Genomic DNA, 13,711 nt, shown 5'->3' with positions numbered 1-13,711 from the left:
AAAAGCGTAAAAGTAATTAATTAGGAAAATTCGAGCATAAATCAAAGGCTGAGTAACGCGGATATACATATACATATATATACATATACAGTAACGTATGTATTAGGCTAAAATGGGATGTAAAGTAAATTTTATACTTTGACTAGGGTAATACATACAATACACACACGTGTGTGTGTGTGTGTGTGTGTGTGTGTGTGTGTGTGTGTGTGTGTGTGTGTGTGTGTGTGTGTGTGTGTGTGTGTGTGTGTGTGTGTATACATATATAAAGTATGTATTTTCCTAAGCTTTGCAAAAGTCTATGCATATAGAAATAGAGAAATAGAGATGGAGATAAAGATATGGAGATATAGATAGATACCAGATAGATAGATGTGATGAGGATAAGCTGAGTAAAATGGGCAAACTTTGATTCATCAAATCACTCCAGAAAGAAACATTGTTTTGCCACTGGTTCTATGATTGGTGGATGCTTGATGGATAATTGATTTGAAGCAGGTGTGGTTTTCAGTGAGGTCATTTTTGCACAGAAAAGTAAACCGTGTGTGTGTGTGTGTGTGTGTGTGTGTGTGTGTGTGTGTGTGTGTGTGTGTGTGTGTGTGTGTGTGTGTGTGTGTACACACTGATGCACTGACTCCACCCTCAGTCCACTTGCTTGTGAAGCTCACTCAAGTTCTTCAGTCGGTTTTGCTTGACAGTCTTCCCAAAGCTGCAGTCATCCCTGTTGCTTGTGCATCTTTTCCTACCACAGTTTTTCCTTCCATGAATATGCTGTGACACAGCACTCTGTGACCAGGCCTCTGTGACTTTCTGTGGCCTCCCTGACTTGTGGAGGGTCTTCTGGACAAGTCACCAGTGTCCTCCATGATTTTGGTTGTGTGTACTGAACCGCCTGAGATATTTATGGTATTTATACTGCATAAATAGTGAGTTACTTAAACATGAAATGATATGGGTTGCGGCAACATCACTTTCAGTTTACTTCCGTGTGAAGTTCCTCACTGGCATGAAAACACACGCCTGCCGTCTTGTTATACCATAGAGATCCAGTGTATATTTGCGAGTGTCATTTGCTGTTGAATTGAAACAGTGGCTACAATGTAAGAAAATCACATCAAATTAAACTTTGCAGTACTTAAACAATCCACCCCAGTTTGACTCTTTTCTTGCCAGCCTGCGTTGTGCCCGCATGTGCAACTGACAGAATATTTTGAGATACATTAATTTGTTTGAAACATTTTAAATAATCTTTTCATTTTCTGAAATATCTTTTTCACGAAATTCAACATTTAGACGCACCTGTGTGTCTTTTTATTTTTTAATACACGTGAAACAGGAAGTTCAGGTAGGTATTGCACTTCCTTCAACTTGACGCTCAGGTAAACGATCGAAAAGTTCACTTTGGAGATTTCGAAGTGGGATTGATACTGGAGGTGTTCAAGATTAACTAAGAGTGTAAATGTTTATTCGTATGTGTAGAAGACCTCATTAAGTCGGGAGGTATCGGTGGCTGAAGCGTGCACACTGTAAGTAAAGTGTAGTCAGAAATTCGTTATTCGGCTAATGGAGGAAAGACTTGAGTTCTATGACAAGTCGCCATTAAAGTGGAAATAATTCTACCAGGACAGAAAACGAGCTGATTGAGCTTCAAACGATAAATCTTATTTAAAGTAAAGGTTAAAATGAGTAAATCTGTAAAATTATCTCATTTGAGTTTTAGTCCTGGACGTGGTTGTGCTGCTACTGTAAACAGTCTCTCTGACACGGAAAAACCAGACTCCGTTCGAGAATCTATTCATTTAAAGATCACTTGCTTTTTTGCGATTAACAACATAAGATATAAGAAAACTTTCGAATGTTTTACGGTGGAAATGATATTGTCTTCAATTCGGCCTGCGTGAAACCGCCTCATACGGACAGTAAGGTTCTTATAAATTCGGATATTTATTCGTGTTTTTGTCCTGAACCTGTCTGTCACAGCAAATATTGACAGTCTGCTCACTGTGTACATTATTCTTTGTGATTTGAAAGTTTTATTTCAGGGTAACTGGGGAAGACATGTAAAACACTATTTGTGTATCCTCCGCCCCCATGTACAGGGCCCAAAAGTAATTGGACAAAGGTTAACTCAGCTCATTATTTCAATGTCATGTCAGCAAATAAAAGATCAAGTGGAGGTGATGGTCGAGTGGTCGACTGGAAAATCACTCAGGGCCCTTGGGCAAGGGCCTTAATCCCCTACTTGCTCCCAGTGTGTAGTGAGCACCTTGTATGGCACCCTGACATCGAGGTGAATGTGAGGCATTATTGTAAAGCGCTTTGAGTGTCTGATGCAGATGGGAAAGGGCTATACATATAAATGCAGTCCATTTATCAAGATTTCATCAGAAGTATTGCACAGTAGTACATTTTGTTGACCAGAAGGCACACGGAGTACTCACCTAGATTTCAGATCCCCACTGTGTTGAAGGAGCAGATGTACACTCACTGACACTTTATTTGATACACCTGTTCAGTTACCTGTTAACACAACTTTTATTCAGCCAATCACATGGCATTAACTAAATGGATTTAGTTATCTAGCCATGCTGAAGATGACTTGCTGAAGTTCAGACCATGTGTCAGAATTAGGGATAGACCAATAATTGGCTGGGCTGATAATCTGCATCATCCGATAAATCCCTCTGGGTACTCGTAGGGATAGGCCGCTAATTGGCATTGTCTGAAAATCTCTCTGGGTGCTCTGTAGGGATAGACTGATAATCTGCTGGGTGACGGGCGATTATCGACCGATGCCGATAACTGGCATAGCCAGTACAGTCAGAAAGGGGATTTTAGTGTCTTTGAACATGGCATGGTTGTTGGTGCCAGATGGGCTGGTCTGAGTATTTCACAAACTTCTGATCTACTGGGATTTTAACACACAACCATCTCTAGAGTTTACAGAGAATGGTCCAATAAAGAGAAGATATCCAGTGGGCGGCAGTTGTGTGGATGAAAATGCCTTGTTGAGGTCAGAGGAGAATGGTCAACTGGATGAATAGATGACTGCGCGATATCATCATGTCAGTATGAACCAACAAGTCTGAGGAATGTTTCCAACACCTTGTTGAATCTATGCCACAAAGAATTAAAAGGGGGTCCAACCTGGTACTAGTAGGGTGTACCTAATAAAGAGGCCAGTGTGTGTATATGGACAATCTCTCCAATCACAGCCACTGAAGTTTGTAACTGTCAGAGTTGTCATGGTATTTTGAGGTACATTTTCACAACCTGTCTGATGCCAGTTCTCATTTTCTGCTTATGTCAGATTTTTTTTTTTTAAAGTAGCAATGTCTGCTACCTGGATTTCCATGCTTTTTATCTGAAACACCTCAAATGCAACAGTGCTGGTTTGTGCATGTACAGATTGTTTAAAGTCTTTATAAGTCCAGTATGACTTACGTTTGCAGATGGAGGTGGATAAATATGGTTTAGCACTTGTTGCATCTTGAGTGTGTAGCAGTAACTGTGCAAGTGAGGACTTGAGATGAGTCACAGTGAAAAGGAAATCCCCGTCTCTTTATAGAGATGGCAGTCACAATAGTAGATATCTGATACGTGTCTGACTTATTTCTGTTTGTGCATGTGGCCTTAATCGGATCTGAGAATATCTTTTTCACTAATTGTATACTCACAGTGGATATCTGATATGTGTCACGTGCAAACAAATGAGCTGTATCAGGTTTCTGGGTTGTAGTAGTGTAAATGTTGCTTCCCTCACCTGTTTCCTTTGTGCACAGTCAAACATGTTTTGAGAACGGCTCACTGATGGCAGATCTACCCAAGGTTGTTCTTGTGTAAAAATGCCAGTGGGCCAAAGGCTCACTCGTCATAAAAGCAATGGGCCTTTTTCACCAACATATAGGCAACAATGTGCACACGAGCAGTCTCAACACCTGTAAATAATCAGTGATTGCAGTATTTACGTACATTATCCTTTTAACATTTTCTGTTTTCATCTGCATGCATGTGCTATCCGTTCACCAGCTGAGTAAGAAGAAATGAAAACAAATATACTGTGTCCATCACAGCTGCTTAATGTTTGCACTTCTGAAGTTAACAATAAACCAGGTAAAAAAAACTAAACTTGGTTTCAAAGTCAACATGGTTCAAACTGCATTATGAATTTGTGAATATTAAAAACAGTAAATCAAATACCCACAATATGCACTGTGAACACCATTCTACAACTTTGAAAAAAATTCAAAATAGTAGAATGCTGCTGCTGCTGCTGATGATAATTATTATTCTGTGCAAAAATGTCCCTTAATATGTTTTCAAAAGTGGACCTTTACTTGTGAGCAGCAGAACAACAGACGAGAATGCGGGTGCTGTGGCTCTTTTCACTGCGTCGGCTCCACACTATGAAACAATGAGACTGACACACACTGTTGATGATCTGTGTGAATAAAATAGACTTATTGTGTGTTTAAAGTGAAGCATTGTGTTGATTTGGGTTTAAAACATGCACAGCTCCCTGTGCTCAGCAGCAGCACATGTTGTTTGCTCCTCTGTCGCCGCCCATATGAAATAGCGCCCCTCTGATATGGATTTTTTGGGGCAATGATACCATTATTACAGAGGGAAAAAAATTATGGTAAAAATATATCTGCAGATATATACATAAAAAAATTGCAATAATTCCTAACATTTCATTATCAAACCCTTATGACAAAGAAATGCAACTGAAGCTTGATATGATATAGCTGAAACATAAACTTTACTAAAATAGCAATAAATATAACCAATTAAAAAACCGAGGTACACTGTAAAACTCACTCTGATTGAAAATAAATGGTGGCTGGTCACTTTGCCTCTATGTTTTTTTAGCTAATATGACCAAGGGGTGACAGGGTCCCAGCCATGCTTGACAATATAATAAACAATGCAGTCAAAGTCCCTTTTGCTGGACAAATTTTGTAATGACAGTTTTCAACAACCAAAGTTTATTTTTGTTTTTACTTTTTCTGCATTGTTTATTTAGTAAAATAAACATTTTTAATCTCAGCAAAAATAACACTGATATTGTAGTATGTTTGTGAAAGGCTCATATCTCCAGATATTATTGTCCAACCGATGTATCAGTTGGGCTACAATGTGAAACAAAGCGAGAGGAAACACACACTGATTTAGTGAATCAGGTTTAAGTTAATCAAAAAAATGCCTTAATCAACTATATTTGGTTTAATGGAACACTGACACAATGTAAAAACAGGAAATGGGTTTACAACGAACACTTTGCTGTAATTTCTTGGTTTCTTTTTTCCAGATCTTGGGCCTCTTCTTCTGTCTCTGCTGTACCTGCATATCCTCCTTCAAATTCAGATTCAAACAACTTTATTGATCCCTGAAAGAGCAATTCATCTGCAGTTCACCAGCACATCCATTCATTATCCGAGTACCTCCTCTTGGGTCTTCCCATTTTCTTCTTTCTCAGTATCTCCATTCCTAGTGCTCTTTACCCCACATACCCAGGGTCCATCCACCTCAGGGTCTATGTGCCTCAGGGTCTCTCTGTCCCAGAGAATCTCTACTTGAGATTCTTGCTGCCTCTTATTCTTTCTGTCTCAGGGTCTTTCTACCTCAGGGGTGGGCAATCATGTGCCATGAAGGGCCGAAACACTGCAGGTTTTCTTTTCTACCAATCACTTCAGCAGGTGATTTCATTAAAGATCAGGTGTTTATTTTCAGGGGAGAAGCTCATCAGCAACTCACCTGTTGAGATGAGTGGTTGCAAGGAAAACCTGCACTGTCTCGGCCCTCGTTGCCCATGCCTGATCTAGCTCGAGGCCTCTGTGCCTCAGCGTCTCCCTGCCTCATGTGTACCCTTCCTCTCTCAGGTTTTTGCTGATCTGTCCCACGTTGATTATAGCCTGAATGCGTTTGTTGCATTTGTTGACTTTCTTTTTCATTCCAAGGTGAAATCTGAACATTATCATCTGCGTCACCTCCAAGTGTTCATTAAAGTCACCATCTCCAGCTTGTACCATTTTCCAGGCCTCACCACGGTTACATTGTTCTGTCCTGCTGCTTTCATAGAAACCTTCTTAGTGGTGCAGTGGGTCATAGTTGATCCACAGTGGGCTGCTCTCCGTGGGTCGGCACGCCTGTGGATTGCAGTTTACATAATGGTGTGAAGTGTAGATTTGTTGTCACAGTGAGTTGCTCTCAAAGTATTATAACTGCATAAATCTCAGTGCAGAGTCGCAGTTCGCGTTCATGTGAGCGGAGCCTGTTAAAGACAGACAGCCTCCTCCTGCTCCACTCGAGGCAGCGCGGTGCAGACTCGGTGCACTTCTGGTTTAAACATGAAAGAAATCTCTCTAAAGCATCAGAAATTATAACAGGGCAACGTGTCTGTTGCCTCTTCCTTGTGCTGTCATGAGCACTTCACTTGAAGCTCAGGTGGAGTCCACTGAGCTCTGAGGAAGGAAAAAAAATGACTTTTCCTGACTTTTTCCAAGTGGTGTGCTTGTTCAGGAGGGCAGATGTATTTGTGCCAAAAAAAATTTAATAATCATGATAATTGTTGTTTTCTTTTATACCATTAACAAAAAAAAACAGGGTTAATAGGTCAGGAAAAAATGTATTTTTCTTTTTTTAATTTTATTTCATGTTATATGTCTGCTGACAATGCCAACTTGACTGTTTTTACTCCAGATTCCACCAGTTCAGTGACCATCACATGATTGCGGTGATACTCCGCCGATGCTATGGTGCGTTGTAATCTGGCACAGCTTCAGATCAAATGATGGGCGGTGCTCTTTAAACTCGTGTCTCATCATATGGTGCCTCTGGGAAATGCTTCACCGTCCTTGGTACTTGCTAGTACACAGTCGTATGTTTGGACAGTAATCATTTTTTCATGTAATGTGGAGTTACGTCAGGAAGGGTATCCGGTGTAAACATGCAGATCCACCGTGGATTTGCTGTGGTGACCCCGAGTGCAAACTAGGGAGCAGCCGATTTAATCATTTTATGCACAGCTTGTGCGGATAAACACTCGCTAGCTGGTGCCATCTGTCCTCACGCTGAAACCAATAGAAGCTTTGGTTCCATGAAATTGTTGTATCAGCAAAAATGCCCGTTCTGATTGGTCATTAGCGTAGGCACCCAAAAAATAGGATTGGTTGGGTAAGCAGGAATGAGCAACTTCTTTTTAAACTTCTTTTTGCCTTATTGCAAAAGTGTTATATCGATATCATTGTAACTGTTACCTGCCCACCAGTATTTGTCTCTCTTGTTTTTTTGTGATCTGTAAAATGATCCAATCCGTGACTTAAAAACTGTGATCCAATCCCAGCAGTTGGTTTTGTGATCATTACACCCCTACTCCTTTGATCTTCGTGGCCATTCCTTGAGACTGTTGATAGCTCCAGGCCACCTTCTCCTTTCTGTATTCAGTCTGACTGTTTTGTTTTTTTTTTAAAGTTGCCTCCTCACTAATGCAGAGCTTCAGCTTTCCAACTCTGGTAGGTTTGAGTTGTTTTGCCTTTTTGCAATCCATCATGTTGGTTAAATTTGCCAAATCATGAGTAGATTTGATCTGACATCAGCGAAGTGTCTTTTTCTGCACACCTGCACATCTTCAGAGCAAACTGGCTGGGTTACTTTACATGCCACCTGGGGGCAGAAGTTTCACATTTGTTTGCAGGAAAGATTTAATGTTTTGCACGATTGATTGACTTGATAAAAACAGCACGTTGCTTTGTAATGCTTCTTCAGGCATATTAAGATGAGACTTATCTGCATTTAAAATTAACTTTGCTCAAATGCATTTCCAGAGGTTTGAGCCTAGAAGTCATGGCAGCTGGTGGCGCTGGGAGCCAAAGACACAGCACTGGTGGCAGCTCCAGACATGGACCGAGCAGGAGCAGCAGCGAGAGGTCGTCCTATGAGGAGCGCTGTGTTGACCCGGTGGAAGATCATCCCCAGGTGGTAAAGACAGCCCACAAAGCTCATCTCAAAGATGCAAATGGAAATGATTCTGAGATCACTGGCTTCATTCCTGGCTCCGCTGTCCCTGCTTCCGCGGCGCCAAATTCCTGCAGCCCTTGCACCTTTCCGAGTAGCTGTCGGACTTTTCTGTGCAGCGTGCTGACCTGTGGCCTGTACAGGGTCTGCCAGCGCTCTGTCCTCGCTCCGTGCCTGGTGCCCAGCGAGAGCTCCACAGATGAGCCGGAGAAGGTGAGCCTTCGAGCCGTGAACCCAGGAGACAACAAAGGGGAGGAGGGGACAGAGTGGCTGGAGGATGTCCACATTGCTGGAGTCAGAGTACAAAGTCCAAGAGAGTATTTGAATGATGAAGCCAAAAGTCCAGCGTTTGTCCCTGGAGGTCAGACGCAGCCCAGCCACCCCAGCTTCCACTACACCATGACATGTGATGACTGGGAGGACGGCATTGAAGATGTGGACTCGCTGATCACTAAGAAGCTGCTACAGCTCTATTCTGAATACCAGATTGAAGAGCTGGCCAGGTGCACCTCAGACTCTGTGTTTCTGAAGAAGAGCAAGGCAATCAATCATCTTATCAATTCACTTGCAGAAGAGCACCAGATGGATGAGCAAGAGGCCGAGTGTCGATTGGTGCGGGGCATCATCCGCATCAGTACGCGGAAAAGTACCAAGAAGAGGACGTTGGCAGACAGCGGTAACGAGACCATGAGGGCCAGCGAGTCTTTTCCAGTCAGCAACAACAGTAAGTCTGAACTACCTGCTTTCCCCCATCTTCTGAAAAATTTGTATCACTTTGCAGAAAATTATGTATCTGTTGCCACATGTACTTTTTTCACGAGGGTAAATTCACCTCAGATCACCAGATTAAAAAAAAAGAAGTGCCTACTGACTTTCTACAATTTGCTTCATACTTTCACAAGATAATGATATTATTTGTGCACACACACACACACACACACACATATATATATATATATATATATATATATATATATATATATATATAAAATGGGACCTCCACGCTTAGTGTATCTGGATCTGCTCACCTAACACATCATCTCTACGCTCTCGATCTTCCCATATCCTCTGTAGTTACGGACGCACGTCATGTCTCTTTCACAAATCCCCTTAATTGCCCACATTTTGCAGTTAATTAGAACCGCCTATCTGTGATATACCGCCAATTTCCGCCTGATGGTGATTTTGCCTTGCGAGTATGAATCCATCCAGCTTCCATGTCTGACATTCAGTGAATTCTCACTGAGCAATGCTTTTTATCGTCCATATTACATCAAGGTAGGTCATTGAGAATTATCTGAAGATGTTTTCTAGGGCAAAAACATCCACACATTCCAAATCTGCCATCACATTTGCGCCTGTTGTGATAGATAAATTTTATTGACGGCTCATAACATAATCGGAAAAATTAAAAGTTACATCCATTTTCAATACATGACAGTCAGCCATTTCATAATTATTATGACTTAAAAAAGATCAGGTTTAACCTAAATAAGGGCTCACTGTGTCTGTTATAGCTGCTAATTCAAAATGCTTTGAAAGCTTTCTCTTGGAAGCGAATACGCTGCCTCAGTATACTGCTGCACACTTTCACGAGGCTCGCTCACGACTCCACCACAGTGAGAATAAGTTTGAGCTTATATGGAGGAGCAAATGCGCTGGATCTATCAGACAGAACAAATTCAAGCATTTTTGTAAAATGCACACCATGAAACAAACAAAACAATGTAAAATGAAATGATAGATATGTTTCTGTCATTATATGATACATATCAGCATATTGCACAGGCCTAAAGTGAAAATACGAAGCATTTTGGAAACTGTTGAGTTCTGGTGATTTAACACGGACTGACCTTGTGAACTGGGTACACATTAGTTTGTTCATTAAAGGTGAGCGCCTTGTATGGCAGCACCCTGACATCGGGGTGAATGTGAGGCATGATTGTAAAGCGCTTTGAGCGTCTGATGCAGATGGAAAATCGCTATATAAATGCAGTCCATTTAAAGGTGCCTTCTTTCATATGTTGTGCCTACAAATCATTAGAATTGTAACGTTCTGTCGACAAGTCTTGTTTTCTTTTTCTGTTTCAAGATGACCACAAATCAAATCCAAACATCCAGATATCAGTAGAAAGCCCATCTGACAAATTTGCCAGGGAAATGTGGAAGAATAATGGAGGTAAGAATACACATCCTGTTCCATTCATCAGCCACTCTAACTGAAAATGAAATATCAAATCCTACTGATACTCACTGAGTAATACAGGTGTTTGGTGAAGCCGATATCTTTGCAGGAGAATGAAGGGCCACGTTTTTAATATCCTGGGGCTACGGCTCTTACTGTATAGTTGTAAGACTTGGACACTAACCAGTGACCTAATGACTAGATGTCTTTGGAACTCGGTGTCTTTGGAGGATCCTTGGAATGACTTTGTGTCAAATGGAGGGTTACTGAGGGTGATTCAGATATGGAGTATCACTTGGTTGGTCAGGGAACATCAGCTATGACATGTTGACCATGTGGTTGTGTGTCTCTGAACATAATCTGGCACACAGGTACCTCAGTGTTGAGGACCCCACCTACTGGAGAAGGCCGAAGGTGGCAGCTGGCTGTGTCAGATAGATGGCTACTTTCAAGAGGTGGGGATGGACCTGTTGCCTGCCTGGGTGGTTGATATGCAGGATCTGAGGGGGTTCTGTGGTGATGGTCTTCACTTGACTGACCGATAGTGAACTCTGCAGGTATTGACTCACTGACCAGGTTTTCCTAAAACAGGTTATCGAAGTCAAATGCTGCAGACATTCAGGTTTGAGGGTATTTTGTATAATCATAGATCATGATATTATTATTTTAGTCATTGCAGGCTGTGGACATCACCAGACAGTGGCCTTCTTACCTGGTGATGTGGTGTCAAGCTTCTACTGCATCTGTCTTCAGTTCAGGCCTTTTTTGGTGTGATTTTCACTGAACACTTTAAATGTTTCAGTGGATTAAGGTTAAGCTGGGTTTACACTGTGCGAGTTTTGGCCCTTTTTGAGCCGATTTTTCACTCGTGCGAGAATTTTTTGGATCGTGCCGAGTTTCATCTTAATCGCACATCCTGCATCGTGTAGTATACATGAAGTAACGAGCTACGTTTAACCTCTCACCACCACATCCTGATCGGCAGTCGTATGGTCGGATGAAAATCAAACCTGTTTGATATTCTGGTTGGCCATCGTGAGCGTATCACGCTGTTGAAGCAGCGCTACAAGCGTCCAACTGGAGAGAGCATAAACAGTGACCATGCTTTGGGAGAGCAGCTTCTGTTTCTTTTTCTCCCTTATTCTTCAACTCATGTAAAGACGTGTATTGTTTTTTGTTGTTGTTGTTAAAAATTTGATGTCTCCCATCGAGAGTTATTGTAAATAAAGTTTGGGGAAAAAAAGCTTCTGTTTACGTTTTGCTTCCAGAAACACGAGTCTGATGTGTGGTTTTTGAACGTACAATGTGAGCAGTCAGATCGCATCAGAGCATCGGGCCGTATAGTGTGAGAACATAAATCGTGCGCTCTGAACTTTTACACCATGCAGTTTTGTCGTACAGTTTGAATTGGAGCCGATTGAAAATATCGTACAGTGTCTGCCCAGCTTTAGATAATTGACTTGATTGTTGCAGAATATCCCACTCTGAAGTCCAATCTAAAATGTTTAGAGTTGCCGTCAGAGTGTCCAGGGTTTCTCGTACCGTGGCGTAGTGGTGGTGATCCACAGCACCAAAGCCTTAGGCCACTGGACCTGAAGTGTACTCTATATAATGAGAGATTGAAAGTCAGGAAGTCATTGTGACGCTGAAGCATATGTACCAACACAGCTTGACAGTAGTAGCTGCAGTTTTCCTAATAAGTGGCATCAGAAGATAATTTTCAGAGAAACACCAGGATACCTTAGTCATTATCCAACTTACCTATGTGCCAAAGCGTCTTCATTCCCTCGTGTCCTGTTGCCTAGTAACTCTATGATGTTGATCCATCTAATCTGGAAGAAGCTCCAAGTTATGAGAACACGTAAGGGCCCTGTCCCACTGGCGTTTAGGAGGATTTGCGTATGGATTGCGCACAAAATTGGCCCATATTCACCAAACATCTGCAATATCCGTGTAACATGCCTATATGAGTCGACCGTCATCCGAACATGTCCGTGATCATCCGCAGAGGCACGCATGTCCGCAGCGGACCGGGACAGTGTGTAAAACAGATATATATCGTGCCTATCATGTCCACATCACAAACTAAAATATGTTGTAGCAAATGCATACAAACTGGCCACGAATAAAGCTTTTTTATTACATCTGATTTGTGGACAATCTGTGAATGCATAACAAACATGTCACGTAAACCCAAAGTGTGGCAGAAAGCGACATACCTGCCAGTCAGTGCCGGTCCGGCTGTGTAAATCCACAAAGACGTAGCTGCTGCAATCCAGGACTTTTATTTAACACCAACAAAAGGAAGTGTTGCTGTTTAGCCACGGCTCACACTGGAGTCTGTTTTCTGTGACACTCTCAAAAAAGAAAAAAAAAAACACCATCTCACACCCCAAGCGGCTTCCCATCTCCGGCTCCCCAAACTCATGAACAGTTAACCCTCGCATGACAAAATGAACATTAACTCTGTGATCAACTTGTCCGAGTCCAGCAAATGCTCCAGAGGCTGTATTGTTGGTGTGAATAGTGATGCCGACGGCCCGAGTGCGCTTCTTTTATGACCGCAATGCAGATGCCGTGCACACGCAACACGTGCGTGATGCATTCGTAATACACCCGTAATACTGCTGTGATAATCTCAATGTGTCGGATCAGTTTCCTCACTACATGTGTTATATAACCGTGGTTGTTCATCATATATTCGCTATATATTATTAATATATCTGTAATTCATAGTGGGACATTTGTCATTTTTGGCCATTTTTGTTGCGGACAACAACGAACGCCCGCAATTTGTATACTCAATTCATGCGCAATTAATCCTCTCCCCAGTGGGACAGGGCCCTAAATGCCACAAATACACTTCTAATTGTTCCTCATCAGTTGACCAGATTGTTAAATAATGATGATTTATAAATCAAAGCGTCATATGTAAATTTGGAAGGATTCTAGGTGCAGTGAAAACATTGTGGATCTAGCAAGCAACATGAATGTTTTATGTTTGGGTTTTTTTTCCCCAGTTTAAACAGATAAGTTCAGATTAATTAACCTGTTGATACATATATACTTTTTTCTGTCCGGTTTGGTTTTTCAGGTCATAGCTCTCGTTCTCCAACGGCGAACTCGCCCTCTCACTCAAAGTCGAATTCTTCAGGTGTCCCGCTGTTTCACTCTGATGTGACAACGTGATTGGTGCTCCTCGCTGGTAATCTGTGGTCTAATCTTACACGTGGTGTCCTGAAGGTCACAAACACTGAAAGCTTGCTGCCATCGTCAGCTTCTTTGTAGCAAACACAGCTGTGCTGTGGGAAAAAAAAACAAAAAAAAAGTCACATTGTCTGAAGGAATCATTGAACTCAGGACTGTGTGTACAGATATTATAGTTGATAAATATTTAGTTGATAATTGAAGGATGGCCTGATTGAGGAGTTTCACCCTGCAGGCAGGATTCACCATCTTCTTACCTGATTAAGGGCCCCTTCACACATAGTGTAAATTTGGTTGAATTGT

At 41.8% G+C, this 13,711-nt stretch overlaps 1 protein-coding gene across 1 annotated transcript; it reads left to right on the top strand.

Moving 5' to 3' along the window:
- The first annotated feature begins 1,311 nt into the window (after positions 1-1,311).
- LOC117501862 (keratinocyte differentiation factor 1-like) lies at positions 1,312-13,508 on the top strand. The gene is made up of 4 exons (XM_034160827.1): positions 1,312-1,526; positions 7,827-8,740; positions 10,109-10,195; positions 13,296-13,508. The coding sequence occupies exons 2-4, from the start codon at positions 7,846-7,848 to the stop codon at positions 13,388-13,390; spliced, it is 1,077 nt and encodes a 358-aa protein (XP_034016718.1). The 5' UTR covers positions 1,312-1,526; positions 7,827-7,845; the 3' UTR covers positions 13,391-13,508.
- Positions 13,509-13,711: the final 203 nt, after the last annotated feature.

This window comes from Thalassophryne amazonica, chromosome 20 (assembly GCF_902500255.1).
Source record: "Thalassophryne amazonica chromosome 20, fThaAma1.1, whole genome shotgun sequence".
NCBI lineage: Eukaryota > Metazoa > Chordata > Actinopteri > Batrachoidiformes > Batrachoididae > Thalassophryne > Thalassophryne amazonica.
This window is presented reverse-complemented; position numbering and strand designations above follow the sequence as displayed.

Coding starts and splice junctions, on each gene's coding strand:
- LOC117501862 (XM_034160827.1), top strand. CDS start 7,846: ATGGCAGCTGGTGGCGCTGGGAGCCAAAGACACAGCACTGGTGGCAGC. Junction 8,741..10,108: donor TTTTCCAGTCAGCAACAACA/GTAAGTCTGAAC, acceptor TTCTGTTTCAAG/ATGACCACAAATCAAATCCA. Junction 10,196..13,295: donor AATGTGGAAGAATAATGGAG/GTAAGAATACAC, acceptor TTGGTTTTTCAG/GTCATAGCTCTCGTTCTCCA.